Raw genomic sequence first — 27,490 nt, forward strand, 5'->3', positions numbered from 1 at the left:
AGAGTCTGACATAACTTATTTCTAAATAAACATACGTACACACACCAAAAGAATGTGAAGGAACTGATAGAGATTTAAAAGGACTGAAGTGACTTAAAAAATAAACACAAGCTGTAAACCTGGATTTGATGTTAGTCTGGGGGAAAAAACTATAAAAGGCGTTTTGGGGACACCTGGGGAAATCTGAATACAGACTGGATATTCTGGAAGTATTTTTAAGAATCTTACTATTGTGGTTATGTAGAACACTATCCTCATTCTTAGGTGATGCATGCTGAACTATGTACAAATGAAATGTCATGAAGGCAGAGAAAGACGGGGTGGGGGAGAAAGGAGAAGCAAAAATGGGAAAATGTTAACAATTGTTGGATCTAGGTAAAAGATGTCTGTTGTAATATTCTTTCAACTTTCAATATATGTAAGACAATACAAGACAATTAATAATAAAAAAGTTGTGGAAAAAAATCTATTTCAATCTCCAGCACAACTTACTACTAATAATTAAAATGCACACACACTAAAGAGCAGGGTTTGATCTAGATTGTGAGGTTTCAAGTCTCCATCACACTTATTGGTCTGTTGTGCATACTAACTTTCAGGAAGCAGAAAGAGGGGAGTATATTCGCACGTGCATATGAACGTGCATGGACTGTCTCCAGAAGAAATTAGCAAAAGAAACTAACAAGCAACAACAATGTTTGCCTCTGGAGAAGGAAACTAAGAGGTTAGGGGAAGGTATGAGACAGACAGCTACCTTTCACTAGACACCTCAAATATAATAGTTTAAAAAATAGTCCACACAAATAAAATCCTCAACCTATTTTTTTGTGTCATCTGTTTTATACTGCCTAATAAGTGACCTAAGAGAAAATGTTAATCCAGTTTTTCAAGTGTATTTTTATGTGTCAATACTCTCAATAAGAGCTAATGAATAATAGAAGCAAAAATTTTAATGCCTTTTATTGAGGCTTAATCTAACATTTAAAAAAAAAGAGTGATAACCGTATTACGTATTCTACAGATTTTAAAAAGAAAGAGCTATAGATATATTTGTAAATGGGACACTGATAAGTAAACCAACCAATAGGCAAGCAGTATGGTATGATTCCATTAATTACCAAAAAAAAAGTGTGTGTCTATCTATGCATAGGAAAAGATCTTTGCACACCAGACATTAACAGTGGTACCTACAAAATAATGGGGAGTAATGTGGCGAGTCTCACTCTTTACTTTATACATGTCTGTATTATTAGAAATTCATTATTAATAAGTGTGCACATCTGCACTTTTAAAAAAACAAATAAAAATCTATAAATATCAAAAGTAAAATGATTCCCCTATACCCCAACCTCCTATTTACGTGATTCCCTTCCCAACCAGTTTCTTCACCCAATTCCCGATCGTCGTCTCATCATGTAAAGTCATTAAGAAAATGTTGTATAGAACTTTCCTTGTACCTGATTGTAATAATCTGTCCAAAGTTCAGTTCGAAGTTGTTCACTTGAGCAATGAAAATGGCAGCCAAAGCCTCATAGAGGGCAGTCCCATCCATGTTAATGGTGGCCCCTACCGGGAGCACAAATCTGGTGACACGTTTGTCCACGCCATTGTTCTCCTCCAGGCACTTGAAGGTGATGGGTAGGGTGGCCGAGCTGAGCACAGTGAAACAAGGCATGTCAGCTGACCATCCTGACAGTTCAGACCGTGCCTGTGTGTTTGGTGTTTTGGACAGAGTTCCTTCCTCTCCCATATCCTAAGTTAAAGGGAACTAAGTCAGCACTAGTGTAAGTCGGGGAGCAGGGTTGGGAACAGTGGGTCCCCTCACTGGGTCATTCGGCAACTCTCCTGCTTCTGGGTTCCTCCATGACATATCGCTTGTAATCACTCCCCCACACAACAGCCTTCACCCTCCTCTGCCATCTCTCCCTCCCCGCAAATGGCAGTGGGAGGAGGGAGGTGGGAGTGGGCAGACGAAGAGAGCTGATTTCCATCTCATCCTTTTTCTAAAAGGGTATTTGGCCACCCATTCCCTTTATCCCACCTAGATCTGATCAGAGTCAAAAAGCCAATGCATATACCTGGCAGTTTAAACCCCCCTCCAAAAATGCCCACCCACCCCACTCACCCCACTTCTGAAAATTCTGGTTTGAAGTAAAGTTTGAGACACATTTTCTCACAGGAGTAAGCCACGGATCTCTCCGTACCTGGAGGAGGTTCCTAGAGCCGTGATGAGTGCTTGCAGCAGCCCTCCGATGAACACCCAGGGGTTTTTCCGTGTTACCAAGAAGTAGAGGAGGGGCAGGACAATGACTGCGTGAATGAGTAAGCCCACGATGACTGTCACTGTGTACATGGCAAGCTGCCCCCCAATCACTCCCATGTCTTCCATCTCAACAATTTTCCCTGCAATCAGGAAGAGGATGCCCAGAGGGGCGTACCTATGTAGAAGTAACACACGCACAGTTGGAAGTCTGATTTCCAACAAGCTGTTCCACAGACATTACCAAGTGATAAGAAAAGGAACTTTTCTGCCCAGGATACTATTAGGACTTGCAGAAACTCTGAACGTCTTTCCTTACTTTTTTAAAATATAAATCTAAATATAAACAGTGCATCATTAGGCTTTCCTCGCTCAGAATTTCTCTAGGTCACAATTTTGTTTTTTCTCCTAAACCATGAGAAAAGGCAGGTATGGAGGTTTTGTTACTCACCTCTTTTTTCCCAAATAACTCTCGTGTCACCATAACTGGGTCACTTTTGTGATCCTCAGATGCCACCCACTCCCTCTGCCTCCCACTCCCCTGCTAAATACTTTAAACAGTCAGAATCCACTGAACCAATGCCCAGACTTCTAGGAGCCTCTCCCACATCAGAGCCTGATTCCCCAGCTAGAACAAGATGCACACAATGCCATTTCAGTGTTTTAGATTTGCAGTCAGCTCTCTTAATCAAGAACCACATTTATTATTTTTTCCCATATGACACACTACTTACAATATTACTAAGTCATATTGAAATCAACTCTTTTACTTAAGTAAAGGTCCTCTAAGAGAAAATCTTATGTTTTAGTGCAAATGAAAAACTAGTACCATTTGCCATAAGTGGAAGGCAATCAGAAAATAAATTGAGCTATTCCAGTTAACAACCTGCATGAATGTACCACCAAAATCAGGGGATAGGGGTTCTAATTAAGCAATTATTATCCACAGGCTGCTACCGCCATCTGTGACCCTCCCCCTGTAGACCCAGCAGGAACGAACAACTGAGACACGAAATGGCTTGCACTTATTGAATCAAGGCCCTGCTGCCTGGCTGTCAACTCCCTTTTGTCTGATGTGTGCAGAAAACTACAACCAAACCCACGTTACCAAAAACAGAGGAGCCAATCACCCTTCAGGAGAAGGGTCTGCTGGGAACTGTGGAGGACTTATTTCAAGTAGAAAAATACAATGGTTCTTTGAAAAGTCCTTTAAAAACACAGGCCAGGAAATCATAAGAGTACCTGTTTTCAGAAATGTAATAACTCAATGTTGAACGTGCAGGCGAACAGACGGCGAGAAAAGCTACATGTGTGGTTCATTCAGCTGCCTTGAATAGGCTTCTTTCATAAAAGAGGTGAGAGGTGGAGGCATTTGAATAATATGAAGATAAATGTCCACTTTCAGCCCTGCCAGGATTTCTAAGGAGGGCCCCCAGGATTTCAACAGGGACTCCTGTGGAGATCACATTCTGTTCACTTTTGTGCCCCCAAGTTCACATCCATCTTGTACAGACTCCTGAAAAATGGATTCCTCTAGGCTTTGTTAGCAATAAAGACAAAGGATATTTTTAATCATGTTGGTGAGTGCTTTTCTTAGGAATGGATGCCTTCCTGCCTCAGGTGCCAAGAGGGAGTCCGGATTAAAAATAAAAGATAAAGGGAAAGCAACCCCCACAGGAGGCCTAAACCAATCACAGGGCTCTCTCCCTGCTGGGAAGAGTTTACTTTGCAAGGTCAATGTTCCTCTTTGGATTTAGTCTTTCCCTTTGTCTCCTGCTCTGAACTTGCTTTGAAAGAAGTTTTGTTGTAAGTTATGGCTTGGCCTTCGGTAATACTTCCCATGAGTCTTTCAGGCTTGCCGTAGAAGGACCATTTGCACTTCTTTCTTAGGGCCGAAATGGAGGAGAGGAGAGCTTAGTTTTTCTGATGGTCTAGGAGCCTCTACATTTGCATTTTCCTCTCCTAGGAATGCTCTTCCCCTAGTGCTCTGCCTGGCTGGCTTCTCCTGGTCATTCAGATATTAGCAAAAAATGTTACCCACCTCCTTAGAGGCCTTTCTGTCCAATCCAAGGCAAATTTTAAGCCTCTTCCTCAGTCACTTTTTAACATGATACCATATTACATAAAATAAAACCTGATGTTTTATTTAATCATTTTCCCTCATAGCATGGTGACTAAAGCATATGGTTGATTTCTTTGTTTGTTTAAGAATATAAAATCCAGGACATCTTTGTCTGTTTTCCTCATTGCTACATCCATAGTGCCTGGCATTATTTACTTGGTATATAGTAGACACTCAATAAACATGTATTGAATGAATAATTAGGTAGATTAAAAATGGAGGAATGAGGAGTGGGATCTCATCAGTACTGAAGTAAAGGAGTTGACACTTTTCAAAAACAAGGAAGTAAATTTATTAAGAGAGGCTGGCAGATATATTCAGGGTCACTACTGACCCAGAAAGTCATTGATTCTCTTGTGCTTACCCGAATGAGATCATTGCAATTGGCCATCCTGCCTGGTGGCATCTTCCTCATACAGAACACACGTTGATGGCAAAAAGCATCTTCTATATAGCATACATAGCAAATGGAAATACATACCACATGATCACTGCTACCAATCTCATGATGGCTTCGTTAAGAGAATCAAAGAACTCTCTCAGGGCTTGCCCCTGCTCCTTCATGTTTCCAATCACAAATCCGAAGCACATGGAGAAGACCACTAGGCCCAGGGCGTTGACCCCGTTCACAGACCCTGGAACTGGGACTAACTCCTCTGTGATCCTCGTCAGTGTTTCCATGGCCTCTGACACATTGTTTATCACGGCACCCATGAGGGTTTCATTGGGTTGGATGGGCACTCTAAAGCTTCTCTTCTCATAGTTGGTTTTAAACTTAAAAAGAAAAGGCACAACAGGAATTACAGGTGGCTTTTGTTTTCTTCTTTGTACTTTTCCGCTCAAAGTTTCTGTAATGATATACATTACTCTCAATTTGGATACTGTAATAGAAAATCTGTCTGTCTGTCTATCTATCTATCTATCTATCTATCTATCTATCTATCTATCTATCTATCTATGTGTCTAATCTATCAAACTTCTATTAATTCCTCAGCAGAGACAAACACACACACACTCAGATACATTAACAAATCATAATGGGAATGAGGTATCTGGTTGAAGATGTTGGAGAAAACATATACATGTTTTTGCTTTTTTCTGAAACCCTAATAAAATGACTATAGCAGGCTTTTAAAAAACTATAAATTCAAAGATCCAAAACCGTCCCTTTCCTCTCCATGGGTTCATGTCATGGGGTCATGGACAAATCATCTACCATCCCTTTCCTCATATTCCACAACTGTGAAACAGGGATAACTGTGCTGGTTCCACCTCCCAGAGTGGTTGGAAGGGTCAAATTAAACAGAATATGAGAACATCTGGTAAATTCTAAAGCACTATACTAATATTGGCTAATGGTGCTCAGTAACAAAGCCCTTCAGGGACTAGGCTTAGCTGGAGATTTCAGTGAATATTTTTTTTTTCAGTGAATATTAAGTTTTAAAATCCCCGAATAACATTCTTCAAGGTTCCTGATAGTATCATTTCTTAAGAAGAGGTGCTTGATTAATATTAGAGCTTGCTTAATCAAGTCTATAGGAGTTTCTCCTCTTATTCAATAAATGGTCTCTTTCCCATAGCTTCTGCAAAATGCTCCAAGGGGAAGATACTGAGTGTGTTACTGCGGCCATTTGAAACAAGCCCATCCCGCCATGATTTTAATGAGAGTAGGATTCCAGGCTTCCATGTTGATAGTAATAAAACCCTAGAGAGAGTAACAATGTACAGATGTTGACTGCATCTAGAATCCAGGGGAAGAAAGCACAGCTGTACATGAAGTGCTGGGCCATTTCTTTACCAAGAATAAATGGGACGCAACATTGTAAAATGACTATAACTCAATAAAAAAAAGTAAAAAAAAAAAAAAAAAAGAATAAACGGAAGACATTTTTGTCCAGTGGGAAATCACTACTCCCAAACAAGGACATGGCCAGCTGTCAATACTGTGGACACATCCTTAAACAATCTGTGGCACTGCTGGCAGTTCTAAGAAAGAAACTGATCCCTCTTTGTCTCCTATTCCAGTCAACTCTCAAATCTCTGTTCTATTGGGGGAGCTTATGCATTTTATGGGTTGTCTAGGCTGAATGTTCAATCCTGACTAGTCTCTCCTATGCTTCTAACACTTTCCCCTTAGACACAGTTTGCAGCCTACACAGAAACTGCAATCTCATTTGCATTCCAATCTAAGACAAATACATCGGGAAGACACATTTGCTTCCTCTTCAAAATCTTGTGACTGTAATCCAAAACCAAATACAATAAATCTGCGTGAGTCAGCACTTTTCCCAGGGCTGCTAGAAATCAGCATTTTTGATGTTGTCCAGTGCCAGCTGACTAACTGGAATAGTCAGCCCCATGGTGCTAGGCTTGGCTGGTTGAATTGAAAAGGGTTTATTATTTATGGTTACAGTTGTTTTGAATAAAGAATGATTTTACCCTCTCAGGCTTTTTTTTTTTTAAAGAATTCTGTTAGAATTTTGCAGGGTATACATGCATCACCCATTAAAAATGGTCAATACAAATTTTGAAAAGGGGGAAAGAAAGTGTAATACTTGGTCTCCCATGAGATCATGGTTTGGTTTTGTTTTACAGATTCCAAGCAGAAAGTTTAGGGAATTATAACAAGTCTGAAGTGACACCATCTGGAGAAATGTTTGGGAACGATTATTAATTTTAGAATGTCTAATTGTTTCCCTTTTAATATTTTAGGCAACAAATCTTTTTTACTCTAGGGAGGTTAGAATGAACTAATTTCATCCCTTAATAGTAAAATGTATTGGTATCTTCAATAGAGAGGGCCAAGAGTTGCTTGGATTGGGGGCTAAAAGGAACTAGACCTCACTATGGTCCCCTGGTAGGTGTCTCATCAGCCTGGATACCCCTTTCCATGAGACAGAATAAAATGTAGGCGTATAAAAAAGACAGAATTTGAAGTCAACACAGTGGATCTGAATTCTCAGTCTGCCATTTACTACTTGTAAAGCTTGTGCCTGTTACAGAACCCCTCTGAATTATCACCGGTGAGTTGCCTCATCAGTGTAATGAAGATAATGATACCTGTCATATTTGTGTGAGGAGTAAAGACAACATCAGTGCTTGGCACATAGCAGACCTTCAATACATGACGGTGGCAATTGTTTCTGATCGACATGGTTCCTCCTTTAGGATCTATAAGACCCTACATAAACTTTTGAAAAAAAAAAACCAACCCATTGATTTTTAAAATCAAAACCAGAAACTTGAATAACCTCCCTAATCTTTAAAACAAAATATAAATATATTTAATACTGGAGTTTGCTTGCTTGGTGAACTTTTGTGTGTGGGATGTGGGGGAGGGGGAGGGAGTCTCCTGATCAGCCCTTTTAACAATTAACAGAGACTTAATAAGCCATTTGTATGCAAGACATACAGTGTCTGGCAACTAATAGCCTTCAAGACAAGGAAAGACCTCCCCCCTCCCAATTCCCCAGAAAACTTTAGTGCTTTCCATCTGGTTGGAGAGAGAAGTGTTTCTTATTACAAAGAAATGGAAAATAAAATAAAATAAAATAAAATAAGATAAGATAAGATAAGATAAGATAAAATAAAAAAGAGAGTCCCACTTTGTTTGGTATGTCAAAGAAGAATTTCAAAGGTGAATTACTAGCTATAGGGTATTTACCTGTTTAAAGCAGGCTTCTACCAGATTTGGAGGAAACATATTCCTGCAAAGAAAGTAACAGTCACTTGAAAATTTTCCCAAATAATAAATTAGCTCCTTAAATGCTTTTTGATTTTGTCTAAGGTAAAAACTGCATTGAACTAAGCAGCAAATGGAAAAAGAGAATGATTTTGGTGGATTTTATTAAATGGGACATAGGTCATACTTAATGGTGGCCCATGTAGTTCATATTTTTCAAGGAAGTCCCAAATTCAACTCATCTGTCCTTTCATCAGACATTCTTTATTCAGACATCAAACGCTGCTCCTAGAAGAACTCAAGTAAGAACAGAAATGCCCTTTACCATAAGCATTTTGGCTAACTGAGGTATTATTCATCAGTGGCCATTTTGGTGTTTTGCCCTATGTTTAGGGACCAAATGTTCTGAATTAAATGTCATGATGGGACTGTGGAAATAGTTCTTCACAAAGTCCTCCCAAAGGCCCTCTGGAGAACAAGATATGGACTCTGAATTGCTGGAACTTCTGAGGCTATTTGGTGACCCTAGAGAGATGGCCCCACAAAATTTAACTCGAGGCAGAGTTCGTCACTCCCTCAGAGCAGTGTTTGAGTTCATGATGGGGAAGGAAGAAGGGGCAACACTCTAGCTGGGGAATCTCTACGTGTGACTTTGACTAATTCATGGTACCTACTTAGGTGTCAGTTGATTCATCTGATAAAGCAGAGATTAGAGAATGAAATGATCACTAGGGCTCCAAGACTGAAGCCTGTGGGAGAAGGAGGCATGGAGTCCAGCAGATGTATGCCATCAAAGACTTATTTTAAGATGATAAGCTCTTGTGCTTTCTTCTTACTGTCTGGACCATCCTGTTCCTTTGTCCTTCCCATCTATGCTCTATAGGTCCGTGTCTACAAACACTGATAAAAATGTGAGTTTAGGAGATTCCAAGATAAATGCTCAAACTACGTGACTGGGTGGGGACAGGTTAATCATATACCTGTCACTGGGGCAAGGAGGGGGCAGAAACACATGGTGCGCCAATGGAGCAACCCGAAATGAAGATCCCAAATCTTCAAACAAGGAGTAGAAATTATACAGAAAGAGACTGTAATAAAATACTCCTAATCAAAACTACATGAGGGTAAAGTTCCTTGGGGGGCAAATAAAGGTGAAAAGCCTTAATGAACGGTATGAACTAATAAATAAAATCATAGCTACCAGGTGACAACTTGGTATGAAATAACAGAGTGGCTTGTTACCTTCAGGTAATTGGAATTAACTCCCTGTAAAGGGCTTTCAAGAGGCACTGTGGGGCCGTGTTGTGCTTACACACAGAGGGTACAAAGTCACTCATGGGAAGAATTGAGAGGTGCTGCCGAAGAGACCCTTTGTCGCCCAAATCGCTCTTGAATCTGTGAGCCACAGACCCGTTCCTTGAGATGGCATGTGACATCAAGTCCCTAGGAGGAGCGTGTTTGAGATGATCAATGGGGAATTCTTTAGAGTAGAAATCTAGGATTGGCAAACCAGTCACTGTAAGTAAGCTGTAAAGAAGGGAGGAAAGGACAAGGTTTGGGGGAGACAGACCAGGTGGGCTACTTGGTGGAGGAAAACGAAGCAGGTGGGGGATCTAGATGTCTGGGCTGGGCTGTCTTCCATTTGCCCTTCTAGATTCACTCTCCATCCTGCTTCCTGCCCTGAGAAGCTGACCTGTTGCTTTCTGGCTTCCTGCTGGGTTTGTCCAGTGGGAGGCGCTGACAGAACACAGGGCAGTGGGAGAGGAGCGGATGTATATGTTCTTTCAACTCTCTCTTCTTTGGTACGTTGGGCAACAACTCCCTCCCTCCCAATTACAGCCATAGCTCCTGTCTTCAAGGCCCTTTCCCAAGGCTACAGCTCTTCCTGGTTCCACTAACAGCTCCAGTCCTTTGCCCCTCAGAGCTACAGGTGGTAACAAAACAACTTCCTATAGCTGTTAGTTCCTAGTGTCTCACCATCCGTTGTAGGTTCCCTTAACCTTGCCTTAATTCCTTAACAGTACAAAAGGAAAAGCTTGGACCAGATATGATCAGATGATCTCTAAAGTCCCTTCCAGAAATCAATTATTATGTATAATGGATGATGATACAGATCACAGGTTCCAAACTAGAAAAGTCCAATGAACAGGCTACACTTGAATAAAAACTAGCCTTAGCGAGCAAGACTTGAGGAAAGTAGGTTAAGGAGGGCATCATTATTGGAGAGCAGTTTGTTAAGTGAAATAAGTCTGACAGAGAAAGACAAATACCGTATGGTATCACTCACATGTGGAATCTAAAAAATACAAGCTGGTGAATATAACAAAAAAACAAGCAGACTCACAGATGTAGAGAACAAACTAGTGGTTACCAGTGGGAAGAGGGAAGTGGGGAGGGGCAAGATAGGGGAAAAGGATTAAAAGATACAAACTATTAGGCATAAAATAAGCTATAAGGATATAATATGATGCAGGGAATACAGCCAATGTTTTGTAATCACTATAAATGGAGCATGATCTTTAAAAATTATGAATCACTATACTGTGCACCTGTAACTTACATAATGTTGTACAGCAATATGCTTCAATAAAAAAAATTGCACACACAAAAGAGTATTATCACAAGGTGAGCTACACAGTTGAGAGAACTGAGTGATCAGATTCAGCATCCTAAAAGCAGGGCTCTTAAATCTTTATTTCCTTGCTCTTCCCACCTCTTTCACAGGAGATCAGAAAATGGATCCTTCAGTTTCTGTTAGAAAGAAGATGTGACCTTCACTTCAAGCCCAGCAGGGCTGGTTCAGTTGGACACCTCTTCTAGGGTTTGGTTAGCTCCCCCCAAGAAAAGGGGTTGAGTGGTCAAAATATATCCAAAAGGATGGGCTCGCAAGGACGTACCTGATCAAGTCCAGGAAGGCGTCTGCAGCTGTCACTTGTACAATTTTGCCTTCTCTGTGCATGTTTTCCTTTGTGCCCTTCCCAGGATGGATGATGATGACAATGATTATGCCAATCACCACGGCAATGATGGTCGTAGTCATGTAATAGACTACAGCTCGCATTCCCATCTTCCCTGATGCCTTACTATCTAGGGCCGCCATTCCTGGTGAAGGCAAACAGAAGGAGATTTTCAGGAAATCAGTTCAGGGAAGTCTTCAGTGGAGGATGCCAGGAAGAGCATTGCCTTCTACATTCCCTTACCCTCTCCCACCCGGCAACGGGGTTTTATACACATTATGACAACTTGACACAAAATTTAATCAAGGGATCACAAAAGGTGAGAGGGAAAGCCTTAGAATGGCAGGGCATCAGCTGTGTCAGCCAACATGTCATCACCCAAATGTTTTCTGCCCCGAGAGTTGATTTCCTGTGGCTCTCTAATGGTTTGAAAGATTCTTTCCTAGGTTGCTACTAGCTGAGGAAGCTGTGAGTATGAATTAGTGAAGGTGTGTGTGTGTGTGTGTACACGTGTGTGTGTGTGTACACGTGTGTGTGTGTACACGTATGTGTGAAGAGATACCTTAAAAAGATTTCTAGCAGGATAATCTAAGCAGTCAAGTTCAAGCACTGTAGTGACTCACATAGATTAACTGCCATTAAATTCTTTCAAGAATTATTATCTTATGTATGTATTTGGGAAACTTTTGGGGGATGTTTTTATGTAAAATTGAAGTTATAGTCTAATCACCTACTCCTGTATCTTCAGTTTGCATTTCAAGTAGGCCAAAGTTCTCAAATAGCTTCTCAGTTGTTTCATTTGATCTCATCTAACCAAAAATTTTTAAAAGGAATGATTTTGGTGGAGTTCTTCTCATTTTTGCACTCTGCCTGCCTCCCCCTTGTCCCACAGGCCTGCAGCGCCTTATCTCATGTGGAACATTCCTCCCCTCATGTTTAGGACATCTTCAAAGTCTACCGCAGGCAAGTATTATCCTTGGTAAGAAAGACGGCATGACTTTGAAGGGTTCCCTAACTGCTCTGGCAAATGGAATAAATCTCCGTGACCCTTGAAATGGGAAAAAAATTGAAAATGACACAAAATTCCTAGAAGATTCGGCCATCTAGAATAATATGGGCCATTCTCTTTCATTAGCTGTTTGTTCACTTCTTTCTCTTCCCCAAACCCACTGAAACACTAAAATTCAATTATAGCATAATCCAATTACGGGTAGTCAAACTTTTTTCTTTACTATTTAAATCGTGATTCTATAAATGTATTAAAAGTAAATACTGTAGTTCAATGACTGGGATCAGGTTTTAATAGTTGTTCAATATTTAGATAATGACCCTGTTCATACTAATATTATACTTAGAGTAAGGTAAAGCACTGAAAAAAATAGTGTCCATGACTGCCAGATAACTGGCTGGGTTTGCCCCATTCATGATACAATGATAATGAACTTATATGAAAATTGAAGCCATGATCTTCAATTTATAGTTTCACATGTATATGAATCACATCATTCAAAATTTTCATAATATGCACTTACTTAGTACCTGACATGTTCTTATTTTTAACAACAACCTATAAGATGACTGAAATGCAATTAAGTAACTCTCTAAGGTCTTCGTTAACACCAAGTAAAATGGAGTGGGAATTTGAACCCAGATCTTGTGTAACTGAATTGAGCGTGCTTTCTGCCCTGAGAAAAGCAACTGCAGCTCCCACAAAGAGGAGGCCAATTTTGGTTTCCGTGCATAAATTAAGCTTATTTCATTCTTGCCCTAGGTTTCAAGAAACCCAGGGTGAATACCCACTTTTTGGGGTGGTGCCCATTTAACACGGCACCATCATTAAAAATGGGCTAATGTGTCCTCAATCCAAGTGCTCCCATCCCCCCAGGTTCATTCTCAGGTCTCAGTCACATCTCAAAACATCTTGGCTTTCCTGTGCTTGAGATCACGTCTCCCAGAAGGGCCCACTCTCTTTCCCATCATTGCCTGAGCTTGTCACCACTGAAGCCTGCAACTCTCCGGCGGGTGAGTGGTGGGGGCACAATAGGCCGGATATCTCTGCTAGGGGTACCGGTATTTTCTTCCTCCGAGATGCTTTCTCTCCCTCTTGCCTTCTATCCTGTGGTGCTGTTCCGTTCTCACGCCAACTCTTCTCTGAGGCTCCTGCCCACTACTCCCAACCTATAGCTATTCAGAGAGAGCGCTAAGTGGTCAAGGCAGAGCACTGGAAACCAACGTGGCAGACAAAGGAGGAGGCTTAAATCTCCCTCCCTCCCACCACTGGGGGAGGGGTGGAGGACGTCATCCCAGAATCCACAGCAATAGCAAAGTTTATAGATGTTTTAAAAAATTTTTTTTTAAATGAAAACCAGTGTGAAAGTATTTTCTTCATACTTTCTAATTCTGAAATAGCTGAAGACAAACACGGAGGCATTTTTTTAGCAGTGAGCCCAGCAGGAGAATCCATAGTCAAATGCGAGGTGTCACCAGCCTCTGCATATTGACCTTTTCCTTTGAAAGGGAACGAAGCAGCCGCTGCTGTTATTTCAGCCAAGGAAGGGGGTGTGCGGGGCTGTCTTCATTAACCAAGTCTCCAAGTAGGTCCTGCCCCTAAGTGGGCTGCTTGCTTCTGCTCCCGCTCCCCCAGCAGCCTCCCCCCAGCCCCTTCGAACTCCAACCACTCCACCTTTCTGACAGGCTTGTTAAACTTAAGGGACCAGCAGAAGCAAGGCCACACCCTGTCCTCAGGGCAACAGCAGGACAGATGTGGACAACCTGTCACAGCACTGGGCCTGAAAGAGAATGGCCGTGATTCTGACAGAACCAGGAAAATGGAGGAAGAGCTGGAAGACAAAACCCCACAAAGATGTCATTCTTCCTCTCTCGTACCCAAACTCTGTGACCATCTCCTCTCCCCAGCCTCCTGAAATTCCAGACAGAGCTCTACACCAGAGACTACACACAAATGTCAGCGTGTCCGGGCGCAGGGGGAAAGCACTAAATCACTTTGTAGAAAAGGGACCTTTGGCAGGAAGTGCCCTAAATGTTTGAGAAGGGGACAGTTTGCACTGAACCTTGTCATTCTAAAATATATGATAGCAAAGGGTATGGGGGGCAGGGGGAAAGAGGAGGCCACTTGGGTATGTAGATGCTTCTGGGAGTGTGTTATGACAACTATGCGATCAAATAAATACGTATTTGAGAAACACATTCCAGAGCAAGTAGTAAAGATAATGATCTTGACTGGTCTCTTTTTCTTCATTTGATCCGGGCTTAGCTACACCAGCCTCATTCAAGACATCCTGACATCTTTATTATGTCAACAATCTGTCATCAGGATTGAGATCCTTTTGAAACCTAAAGAAGTACTATATTGTACTATTTCTACAAGTACTGTGATAGCTCTTCTAATTACAATGACGTGTTTGCAAGTTTATGTTTTGTATATTGTGAGTTAACTTTTGTGCTGATCCACTAATTCCCTAACCAAATTCTCCATGATCAATGGCTCATATTCATCTGATTTCAAGACACCTGTATATTGTGCATATTGTTGATACCATTTTAAAGGGAAAGCTACAAGAGACCAGAGAAGTTAAGTTACTTGCCCACTGTTGCACAGCTGGTAAACAGCAGTGGCAGGATTTGAACCCACACTCCAGGGAGCACCCTTCCCACTATACCTTGATTCTTATGGACAAGCTAGGAGTCACCCACATTTCATTTGCTTGTTATCCATGCTAGCTTTCTCTAACTTTCTTGCATTCGAGTTCAATGCTGAAATGAGCCACCTGGTTGGAAGAAAACTCCGTGGTGAGAGGTAACTGTGGAAAAACGATGACACATTCCTCAGTGTTCTCCACCTTGAGGGAACATGGGCAAGACTGGTCACCAGAAGGACTGGCTAGAGAGCTGATCAATCAGTTCAAATTCCTCACTGTTCCAAGAAAAACAGTCCAGAGCATGTTTTCATAGAGTGCGGTGGGCCATGCATACTTGCTGGCTGTGGGCACATGAGTCTTACTTTCCTTTCTAAAAATCAACTCATCAATAATCAGTCACCAAGAAAGCAATCAATCATTCATTTCCGCAAACCTATTACATGTTCACCAGTGAGTTAAGCATCTAAAAGAGAATAAACAAGACATTTTCTAGAATGTAAAAGATTTAGACTTTGCTACAATTACCTGGGTATTTTAGGCAGCAGTCACTTTGAAAAGAGAGGAAAGGGAAGAGAGTTTCCTGATGCAAATGGTCAACATGCATTTACCTTTTATTTATGAAGACAGTCTTTTGGTAATCACTTTAGTACAAAGATATGCACCAAATTCATGGTTTTGGGGGTGCTGGGTTAGAAAGGGAGTGTTTCACAAATGTGTGTGGAACTCTGTAAGTCTATTGTGAATTAGATTTCTTCTGATATAATATCTGGTATGACTTCTTGGATAAATGAAATATGTATTCAGTCCAGTATTAAAGGATAACATATAAATAATGTCAAGTTCCCAAGGCTCTGTTATTTACATGGATTTTATTCTCCCATCTGCTAAAAATCTGTACATTAATGGGTCTCAGTATATTCCCCAGAAATTCTTGTCTTTGGTCTTGAAATACGAAATCTAAAAATGTAGCCTTCTGTTAGGAATTGTTTTACTGTGTTTCACTGTTCTTCCAGGACCACTGGACCAGGCCCAGAAAGAACGAAAACCGAGGGGTGGCAATTGCTGATTCAAGAATACTGTTCTGTTTCAGTTTTTATTTTATTTTAGGTGTACTCCTCCTTCACAGTGGGCATCTCCAACCCTCCTCTAATGAAAGCCGCCTGTTCTCAACCCCTGGAGAATTCCAAGATGGGCAGCTTACAAGGAAATCAAGGATGAGCACTCTTATGTACCGTATTTATTTGAATACAAGGTGATGACACAGGAACCCTCACCACAGACAGTGAGCAAGGAGGCCAAAAAGCTCAGGGTGAGGGGGCGGGAGTGAGCATCAGACAAAGCACTGTAAATCTCTGTCTAAAACTACCTTAAGCTTTTTTTCACTGAAATATTTTCTTCTTGATTCTTTACAGACTAGCTTGTAAAAAAAAAAAACTGTAAGTTCTATGATTCTAGGGGTTTGGGGACAGAAGGCAAATCTTTACAAGTTAGAAGTTGTATCACAATTTTGCATCACAATGAATAAGCTGATTATAACCTCAGAATTTAATCTAAGAGATAATATTTCAAACTATTTAAGGCCAACCTGAGGCATTTTTAGAAGCACATTCTATTTTAAAAATTGCAATACAGTGATTAAAGGGTTCAAGCTCTGGGGTTAGAATACCTGGATTCCACTTCTAGCTCCGGTACCATATGACCTCTGTAAGCCTTAGTTTCCTCATCTGTAGAATGGGAATAACGAAAGCTCTCTCAGAGTTTTCATGGTTTAAAGGGACTTCTGTACAGAAAGCACTTAGCATAGTGTTTGGCACACAGTAAGCACTCAACGAATGTTAGCTGTTATTATTATTAATTAATCAGATTAAATAATAAACAATCTACTCTGTAAGTGTTATTTGACCTCTCTTTCACCTGGACAAGAAGATAACCATACCTACATTGTAAGCTTAGGGAAAACTGACATAAAGGATTTGTACAAAGTAGGCCCTTGATAAATGCTGATTAAGATCATTATGACCATTATGACTCTCTCTACTAGAATTTCAGTGCCAAGAGAGCAGAACCATCTCCTTGATTCATTGATGTAGCCTCCCTGCCTAGCACAGTGCCTGCACAGGAAGGCACCCAATCCATATTTGTTGAATAGTCCATCTTAACAACCACTGTTGTTGTTACACTGGGAGGAAACCACACACTTTCAAAAACATTTGGACTAGGTTACTGTATGAATGACAAGCACTAAAGTTGCCTTTGTTTAAAATACTCTGAAATTTCTGACTCATCAATTTTGGTGGCTCTTCCCTCAGTTAATCCAAAAGAGTGAGGTTCCTTCTACCTTGAAGAAGGAGAGACAGACCTTGCAGGGAAAGAGTGACCCAGCATCTCCTGGAGCTTTATTTCGGGCACTGGGAGGTCATCAGAGCTGGGCAGGGGGCCAGCATAACTCCACTACTCACCCCAGGAGCACCCCTCCCTCCATCCCTTCCTCTCCCTCCCCAACTCCTTTATTATTTTCCCTCTTCAGGGAACAGGACTCACTCCTGCAGATGAACCTATGTAAGTAATTGCTATAGTCCTACTGGTCCACATGTTAACAGAAGGATGAGCAAATCAACGGAAAACTAAACGCAGAGAAGGGAATGGGAAAAGGGAGTGGGGTCTAAGTGCTTATGATGCAAATCGTGAGATCAATTTAGTGGGTCATGATTAGTACTTTTATCCATTAATGAAAGAGGATAAATAGAAAACGTAAAGGTTAGAGTGCATCCCAGGTGGTAAAGGTAAATATCATTTTGTGAAACTTTTTTCAGTTGTGTAGGTGTGTGTTTGTGTGTGGCCAGGGCATAGTGTAAAACACATCTGTATTTTATTTGTAGGTTCTGGCTTAAAAAAAAAAAGTTTGCAAATACTGGTAGGTATCCCCATTCAGTTATCAGCAGGGGCTTTAAGAAGGAACCACGAGCTTGGTCTTCCCTGCCTCTCACCCTGCTTCGCATCACCTTGGGCTGCCCACCCTCCACACCCATGAACTTATTCCGTCTCACGAGTGGAGACTGCGGAAACGAGCGTGCTGCTCTCTGGTAGCTAGCCAAGTCATTCCAACTTCTCTGGACACTACAGTGAGGGAAGAAAATGCAGAAGAGGTCCACTTCATGGAATTTTGAGCATTTAATCAGTGATTCTTAGTGAATAGAGTTACAGCATCTCCACACAGATCTGCAAAGGATTTTGTGGAATTCAGTCAATTAAGTCACAAGTATTTTTATGTGGGTTTTCACCCTGGCTAGCATTTCCTTTGCATGAGGGTTGTTCACAGTATCACAAAACTTGACATTTCATTTGCTGCTAAGCACAACTTAGTTTTCTGAGGTTATACCACAGGGAGGCAAGGAAGCTTCCTTACACATTTAGCACTTGCAATGGCATATAATTTGTCAGGCAAATTGAATTTTTAATTTGACCCTTATGACTTGTCAACAAAAGTCGTTTTGAGCCCCAGCATTCACTGGTTAAACGCTCTCTCAAAAGACTGTTAAGTAGAAAAATGAGTGGAGGGGACGCTGTTATCAGTAGCAGCAAAAGTCGTATCATAAATCACCTTTTCTTCTCAGTCTGGTAGGACTAAGCAGACAACTCCATCCCCTGGCTCTAGACAACCTTGAAAATGAACTTTCACAGGGGGGAAACTGAGGCCCAACTTCAACTGCTGCTACCTCTGATTATCTGAAAGCTTCTGGGCCCTTCTCCGTCACCATTAGGGGGAGACTGCTTCTCCTGGCTCACTAGCTGGTGAGGCCCTCTGAGCGGGCAAGCTTTGCCGTTCTCCACACCAAGTAGTCTTAACCATCCAACAGACTCGTCACAGCCCAGTACAGCCCGCAATGGTCCCAGTGACGCACTCTGTCGGGGAACCCAGCACTCGAACGTCCTCTCTGTCTCTGCAAGGTCCCCCCTCTCTGAAGGGCCAGCTCTGAGGTTCACGTCTCACAGGCCACAGCTGCCGGTGCAAGGCCCGCCGAGGGCTGACTGAGATACCACTTTCCCCCGCACACCAGCCCATCCTTTGCTCATGGTATTGGAATGTGCCGCACAATGTGCTTTTTTGAAGAGCAACCAGGGAGTAATTCATCTTCTTTATGTGTGCTAAGCAGAGCAAGAGGGAGAGGCGAGCGGGACCCACGATGGGCTGGGTAGGAGTGATTAGTAACAGCTGACAGCCTCGGACCAAGACCCTTTCTTTGGTTACCTCATTGTAACAGCCAAGCACAAAGGAATGACTGTCTTCTTGCCAAGACTTAGAAACCCAGGACCACAAAATAGCAGCTAAAAGATAAAGTGTGGGTTGGGTAGTGGGGGCAAGGAAGGGGCCGATCAGACCAATCTTGGTCATACCTGTAAAGCCTGGTCTTGAGAAAGAACCTCTACAATGTGGAAAGATGCACCAAGAATCAGTGGACCCTCAACCAGCCCCCATCAGGGGCACTGGTGTGAATGGGGAAAGTAGGTGACTTCACTCGGAGCAGAAAGAGAGCAGCAAATTGCTTTGGTTTAATGAGAGGAAGTTCTTTGAGGGCCAGAGCTCCAGCCCCCTCTGCCTTTTCTTCCCCCAAAGAATCACGATTTACAACCAACCACCAGATGAGGTGTTTGCAATTTCCGTAACAGCCTCTTTGACTTTGGGTTGTCTAACTTGCTACGGAAAAGAACTTTACGTTCTGGACCTCGTGCAACTTTCTAAAGGAGATGGTGATCAAGACAGCATGTTTTCTAACTGGCAGGATGCTGACTGGGACTGAGTTCCACACCGGGCCAGACTTGTTTGGAGTTAATCAAAGGTTGTTACAGGTTGACGGCAGAATATGGCAGACCTAAGGGGTGCTCTTTCTTCCCATGGAAGACCTGTCCTTCAAGCAAAAAAGGCATTGAAAGCCTCCTAGAAACTGAAAGCAACATATGGACATTAAAACCCAAATCTGTCTGGCCCAGATTCCCAGAACAGTTGAAGCAGGAATGAGATTCCAGGCCTTGAAATAAGACTGGGAAGCAGCAGACATTGCTGGGGCCAAAGGAGTCCTACAAACTGTGCCACCCAAGGTCCTCCCTCCCCTCTAATCCCCTACCATCAAATGATTCTGGGACCATAGTCCAACCTGAAAACTCCAAAATGAACTGAGGTTAAGTCTGTTGCCTGAAACTTCAATTAAGACTTTCCAAATGGTGTATTTCTTAAAATAATAATAATAATAGTAGTAATAATAATAATAACTGAGAGTAAAACATGTTCATCTCAGCTATTTTCTGAATTAAACCCTGAATGGAGAATCTTATATACTATATAAAAGAATAAAATTAAAAAAAAATTTAAGTCCATGTTTTGGCCATTTGAGAGTTTGCAGCATCAAGTCTTTGGGGATGGAGCTGAGGTTGAAGAGAAGAGGAGGAGATTGTGGAGTTAAGAGACTTGAGGGAATAAGAGAGAAGAGGAGAGAAAAGAGAAAGAAAGGGCGACTTAAAAGCACAGACGTCTGGAATGGAGAAAAAGTTCAGAAGGTGCTTTTATCTCAGTCAGCATATTTCTTGGGCTGTGGCCAACACCCCCCACCCCCCTTTCAGTTCTATTAGTTTTCTCAGCATTTAAAAGTTCATCAATTGTTCTTATCTAATCTGTAAAGGAATAGTCGCACCCAGGGAGTGAGAGATTATGCTCCCGCTACCTGACCCAGACAAGAAAGCAGTATCAATTCACGGAGTGAAAAAGACTGTAAACTCTGGAACTAATGGGCTTCCCTCATCTCTGCCTTACGTGTAAGGAAGAGAACATTCTCTCCTTGGAACAGGAAAAGCTGCATTTTTGCCCCCAAGGCCAAGGGCGACAATGGAACTGAATGATTCCTGATATATTCTGCAAGAAGTGGCACAACTCTTGAGAACTTTTTTCCTTCTACAGGAGGGAGCCGTTTCTGCAAATTCTACTTTAGTTTTGTAACATCAGTTTCATATTTTGATGGGTTTTTTTTTAAGGGGTATTTAGGAATTTCCAAAAATTCTCCAAAGAAAATTACGGGCAGTCCCTTACATCAAATCTCACTTACCCTGAGTAGATTTCAGGGATGGAGAAGGCTGTCAAAGAAAAGATGTGGAAATGACATTTGGCTGGTTTGAGACTGATGTTGCATGCATTGGACTGGTCGTGTTATTCTCTAACTTGTAATTTAGGATGGGGGTTGGGTAACAGTATAGTCACCAGAGTGTTTGGAAAAAAACACACAGTTGAGTAAAATCTGGTAACACAAAATGGCAAAGAGAAAGAGAGAGAGAATGAACTGGGGACATTGTTGTTAAACAGGAATATGGTATAAAAGATCTATTAATAAGGTAAAGAACAGCGGGTACAAAATCATTGATTTCAAATGACTCTGACCGCTCCATCACAAACAATGGAAAGAGGCTGTAAGGTAGTGAAGTTATATTAAGGGCAACTTACTTCTTTTGAATGTGGCTATATTGATTACTTCTACAATTAAAATTTTCTCATGTATTCATGTATTCATTCAACTTTCATTAATGCTCTGGCCAAAGACACACTCATTAGGGCCCTCATGTACTTAGTAATAAGTAGGACTTAAAAATATATTACTTAAAACAGCCCTGAACAAATAAAATGCATGAAATTATCCAGTAGAATGATTTGGAATGGAATTGAGAGGAAAACAAGGAAATTTGTTGGTAGATATTGGAAGGAAATGGTTGTAGTAAGCTGTAGCGTTTGCTTGGTTTGAATCCTGGCTCCCTCACTTACTAGCTTGTGACCGGTGGAGATATGTAACCTCTCAGTCTCTCAGTAAAGGAGGGATAATAATAGTATTTACTTCATAGGATTGTTCTGAGGATTAAATAGGTTCAGCATGTGATGCTTTACTTAGAACAATAGCTGGCACATATCATAGCCATGATGATGGTGATTTTTTCTTTGTTTTTTCAAAATATTTTTAGGTCTGAAAGACTCCTTGGAACACCGCTGTAAAGTGTGAGAAGTCAGTAAATAAAATTAGACCCTTTATTTCCAGGCACATGCTAAGTGCTTTTTCTGATTTAATCCTCCCAAACCACCTGCATGGCTGGGACTTAACAATGGTCAGTTCCCATGCACAGATTAGGAAACTGGGAGGTGAAATCACGTGCTCAGGATCACAAAGCTCGTAAGTGGCAACTGCTGGCATCTGAAATCAAATGTTTCCACCCCCATAACCCACTGTTTACAGCTACTGCCCTGGAGATTCTTTGTGAAATAGTCTTCTTTGCACTGGACTTGTATCAATTGTTGATTTGCAATCGATTCGCCTAATGGGGAATTCTGACAATGATCTGTTAAATTCACATTTGAAGGGATGTCACATATCATGGTAAGAAGTTGTGTGCGCATAAAACGGTGAGGCTGAGTGGCGACTGTCAAAGCAGTGGGCAGTCTGCACCAGATTTCGTCTGACATCTTATTGAACTGGGGAGTCATAACATGTCGACTGTATCCAGAAGTTAATATACTGAGGGATATCCTAAATCAAAGAAGAAAAAAGAAACCTCAGCCATGAATAATTACCTACTGCCAAGGCCTTGGCTATTTCCTAGAACTCCCAGGGCTCTCAGTGAGGCTGCAGCACCCCCTCCACCCCATGCCCTTTAGAGTGTTGGCTATCAAACTCTCTGAGCCCCTCCGTGATGACGTGCACCATCTCCTAGGCTTGCTCTTCATTGTTGAGCAGCTTTGATATAAAAAAAAAAAACAACAGTGCTTAGAAAGAACTGAAATCTGGTTCTTTATAACTCTTTTCCCTTAAGATAAATTTTTGTTTCTGGAGAAACACAGAGCAAGTCTGGTCCACATGTACCAGAGGGACCTTGGTCATCTTTCCCCCAGACTAAATACACACCACTTGTTCAACTGACCCCCACATATCACTGTTTTCAGATGTTCGCCAACCTGTAATCCTTCCCCCTGCCGACCAGTCAGGGCCCGCACGCTCTGATCCAAAACTTCTTTTCTCAGCTTCATTTCCTACTAGAGCTTACCCCATTCATCTTGGCAACCTACACTACTCAATATTCCCTAGACAAGTCTTGAGTTTTCCTGTCTCTGCATCTTTGCTTTCAAGGCTTCCCCTGCTCTTGTCCTCATTTCCTGTGGAAATCCTACCGCCAGTCCAGCTCCTGAATTCCCACAGCACTTTCTTTGTGTTTCTTGGCGTCACAGCTGGCTTTGTTTTACAGTCGTGTGCATACCTGTTGGGCTCTCCATTAACATTTTCAACTCCTTGAGGCTAGAGACGGGCCATGTCTCTTCACATCTTTATTCTGCACACCGATTAGAACATTGTCTGTCCAAAACAGGAGTCCAATAGACATGTCTTGGATTGGATTCAACACCCTCTCAGTAGCTACTCTGCTTTGTCAAAAGGTGCTCCCGAATGTGCTCGGCACTCAACAAACTACTCCCGATGCAGTGTGAGCACTGCAGAGTACAGTGAACTATTAATAATTCTCCTGAGGAAGCACACGACTATATTCATTCTTTTTTAGCCATCACATCCTACTGTTGGTTCACATTAAGCTTTTAGTCACATGAACTGCTGCCAAGCTCCCTCGCTCCCCATCCTGCAATTGCGCAATAGCCTTTTGAATCGAAAAGCAGAAATGTGCGTTTATCCCCTGCTCAACTTCATCTTGTTGGTTTCCATCCAGCATTGCAGCCTATTGAAGTCATTCTGAATCGTGCCCATAGGCATACGTGGTAGAAGCCATTTTGGGGGGCTTTATATCATCTGAAAACACAATGTAGGTGCCTTCTAGGTCTTTAAGTTGTTGATAAAAATGTGGAACAGGACAGGGTATTTTTAAATACACTAGAGTACTTTACCAGGTATCTTTCCAGGCTGACGTGGAGCCTTAAACGCTCCTTAGGTCTAAATGTTCAGTCAATTTCAAGTCCTTTTCACTGTTTCATTATGCCTTATCTTTTTTTTTGTCAAAGGTATTATAGAAGACTCAAATTTTCAGAATAAACAAAATAAATTGTATCAGGAATTCCACAGCCAGATGTTATTATAGAAAGGGAATATTTTTAAGACATAAAAAGATTCCTTGTACTATAGGAAACTATTACAAGATGCCTTGTGAGAATACAGTAAGCCTGACTTTGTAACTTTAGGAAATAACTCTCCTTCCCTAAAACTGTCAGTAGAAAAAAAAATCTAGAAAATTATACGCTGATAAATTTCTTTCTCTACTAAATGGGAATGTGATATCATTTGGGTAGAGATGTAAATACATCAAGGATTAACACAAACAGAAGCTATGCATATGAGAAAGAAAAGGCATAATGATTATTTTAGACTTCAGGAAAGTTCATTAGATAACTCACTGGCAAATAATTCTGCATGTGTTACACTGATCATTGGAAAGTCCATTATATAGAAATACATGCCTTTAATTCATCTTCACTTTTACTCCTTCCACCAATAACATATCAGTTTTTTATCTCCAGGTTATAGTCTTTCAATTCTAAATATACATTATGGTCTGTGTCTATTGCTATATGACCAGTGACTATGAATTACAATAGGGACTCAATAGATATTTTGTTGAATAAATGATGACTGACAAAGTCTGCAAATTCACTAGGTGAGATAGAATTAAGCAGCTGTCCACAAATCACTGAGTTATTTATGTAACATCTAGTGTCACAGGAGCTTGTCACTGTAGCAAGGGCTGAGCTGCAAAGGTACAAACAGTAGTTTCTGTTCTCAAGGAGTTCTTTCATCGAGTAGACAAGTCATATTCTCACCAAATAATCAAATGATCAACCACGTGTGACATAAAAAGTTAAGTGCACAAGTATGGAGAAAGTGTGGGAATACTTAGTTCCCGTGGAGAAAAGACTTTAATCACAGGCAGTAACATTAAGGCATCAAATGCACTTTAGCTTTATAAACTGATCCCGTACAAATCTAGTGGCCACACCACTTAAGGTGCTAGAGACGGAGAAGAGAGAGAGCATTTGTGACAAACAGATCTTAGTTTGAACACAAGTTCAGCCGCTTACTGGCAGGGACACCTTGGGAAGTTTCCTCATCTGAAAAAGAGAATAATAATGACCTTACAGAAGGAGTAACAAGTATGTGTGCTCAAGGCCCCACATGTCTTTTAGATTCACAACTGCTAGCAATTGTTATGCAGGTGAAATTTAAAAAGTCACTGACCAATCAGAGAATAAATCTACAATCAAGATCATCACTTCACCACTTTGAGGTAGAAGAGACTAAACATGATCTTAATGGCAATACCAATGTTCTCATACATCTTCAGCTTCAGATGTAAATCACACACTGTTTGGTCAATTTTTAAGGAATTACCATGTGCCAGGCTCTGTCCCAGACTAAGAAAACCATGTAGCACTGTCTAATTTGCACACATCCTAATGCTATGGAAACCTGATTGTAGAGAACATAATCCCATGGGGAATCTGCAAACACCCTTGGAAACCAAGTCTGTTATCAAAAAGCCAAAATTAAATGCTTAAAACTGGGGCTAGGCCATGGCTAAGAAGACTGAGTCCAAGAAACAAGAGGTTCTATAATGTACAAAATGACACCACTAGTTAGTGGTGAGACTAGGACAGAATCAAAACTTCACCGTGGGCTTTCGCAAAGCAATTTAAAGTTCTGTCTTAGCATACCAATCTGAAACCAGTGAAGTCTGCGACAAACTTTTCCCAGTCTTGGAAGGTTATGAGCCATTTTTGGCAAATGGGTTTTTCACTCTAACATAGAAAAAAAAAGCAACTTTAATCGTTTACTCAGGGTCAGCCACAAGCAGCTTTCTTGTTCAGGAATACTGACAAGCTGCAGCCAGCCTGTCCTAGGAAGTAGCAAATCAGCTGAAAGGACGCAAAGTAACACACAACACGGATCTCTGAAACTGGCTACGAATCAGTGACAAAGCCCAGGAGTGGTCACTGATGAGGGCACCATCAGATGACCTGGACCAAATGGAGGAAATGATCCTCCGGGCACAACCCAGATGCGCAATCAAGGAAGGATCTTGCAACAGATATTCTCCAGCAAGGAAGCCATAGGTCCTTTGAACTTGATGTTTACAGTATTGAAGCAGATCCAAGAGTGGCAGTAATCACCCACACTGGTCCAGTGCCTACACACTCACAGCACGCCCACAGCTGCAATCCTAGCTGAACTTACCTCAGAGTCCCCGACGTGGCATGGACGACAAATATTTCTAATTCTATCCTTACCATTATTTCCACTCTATTGATAAGCCTTGAATGCCAAAGTGACTTTCTCCACAGTGAGTCAGTGCTGCGACTGGTATAAAATCAGTCTGATGGCTCCAGAGTGTGTGCTCTTAAGAACCAAACAGGGATTACCGCAAATAAATGCAGCCAGAGGGAGACTTGTGGTCTTTGATCCTAGACTCTGCAGAATTAAACATCTCATCTCTCTGCAGAGTAAAGACATCCAGGGTCTGGAGACTCTGTCTAGCAGCCCTGTGACTTCCTTCTCCAGCACCTGGCACAGCTGACTGGCGGGGCTCAATACTGAATGCAGCGACAACCTCAACCAGACAATAGCCGCTGTACACGACTCAGAGCACAGAAGCGACGTGGACACGGAACGGAATGAAGCACGAGAACTTATGGCAGATGCTGTCAGGACTATTTACTGTGTATTCGGTGAAAGCGCAGAGCTAGACAAGGTTTGACAGGGAACATAAAGGAGGTGGTGCAGGGCCTGCGCCCTGAGATGTGTATGGACAGTCTTATCGAGGCCACAGCACATGTAAACGCCTCGGGAGTGCTTGTGGAATAACTTTCAAGTGAGCAGAGGGAGGCGAAGTGTGTAAAGAAGGTGAATGGGCTAGCCATCCCTGGGGAATCAGCGCACATGCTACACAAACACGCCCCTTAATCCACCAGTGGTGTTCGGTGAGAACATTTCCACCGGCTTCTCGGAGCACGGTGCATTTCCTGGGAGCACGGTGCATTTCCCGGCAGCACAGTCTTCTCTGTGCTCCTGAAGAGGCCCTGGAGGCGCATATGAACCCCTGCAGAGGAAGATTCTGACATTAAAGCTGATGAATAAGAAAACATGAACATTTTCCTTTTTTTCCTACAGAACCATCCTTGGCTCATTTGAAAGAAATTTATTGAGCGCTTATTGTATGTCAGGCCCAGAGTAACAGACAGAAGTGTTCCCCAGGGCTTGCCCTCAATGCCCCCGGGCCGGCGGGGAGCCCGGCGTCCTGTCCCGGCAGGCAGGGCAGTGCTGGGTGAGCCACATTCCGGGGGGTGGGAAAGGAGGCCCGCGTGTGCGGCGGAAGAAAAGAGGAGACGCTGGGGAAGGGGCTCCTGGGGACTGTAATAACCTATAAGCTGGAGTTCTGGCAACACTTGACTTTGCTGTCGGGACAACCGGAAAAGCACATTTAGAAAGAAGGAGCAATTTTAGTGCCAAATCAGATTTGCCTGTGCATGTTTACCAGATCGGACTCCGGGAGCCAAGGATTTAGTAGTGGTGTCGTCAGAACCAATAAATAGGTTAGGAGAACTCAGGGGTAAATGTGGAGTCAGAGGTTAGGTATTTATGTGAACACTGGAGCACATCGAAGGCATGAAGGCTGTTGAAATTCTAATTACGAGACATGCAATAACCCCAATTTTGAAAACTAGTACCCCTCGCAATGCTGCCAAACACCTAGCATCTGCTCAAATCTATTACGAACCATTTCCTCGGGGAGGAA

The 27,490-nt window shown here is 41.9% G+C and overlaps 1 protein-coding gene across 2 annotated transcripts in view; it reads right to left on the reverse strand.

Annotated features, from left to right (window-relative positions):
* Positions 1-27,490, reverse strand: part of SLC1A3 (solute carrier family 1 member 3) — a 74,056-nt gene that overhangs the window by 6,293 nt on the left and 40,273 nt on the right. For both annotated transcript variants that reach the window (XM_006207663.4, XM_031676640.2), the window contains 5 exons: positions 10,962-11,166; positions 8,047-8,089; positions 4,864-5,156; positions 2,205-2,438; positions 1,458-1,652 (listed from right to left, as the gene is read on the reverse strand). In XM_006207663.4, the coding sequence (XP_006207725.1) occupies positions 1,458-1,652; positions 2,205-2,438; positions 4,864-5,156; positions 8,047-8,089; positions 10,962-11,166 (970 nt within the window). The remainder of the gene's footprint in view (positions 1-1,457; positions 1,653-2,204; positions 2,439-4,863; positions 5,157-8,046; positions 8,090-10,961; positions 11,167-27,490) is intronic.

Source organism: Vicugna pacos, chromosome 3 (genome assembly GCF_048564905.1).
Source record: "Vicugna pacos chromosome 3, VicPac4, whole genome shotgun sequence".
Taxonomy (NCBI): domain Eukaryota; kingdom Metazoa; phylum Chordata; class Mammalia; order Artiodactyla; family Camelidae; genus Vicugna; species Vicugna pacos.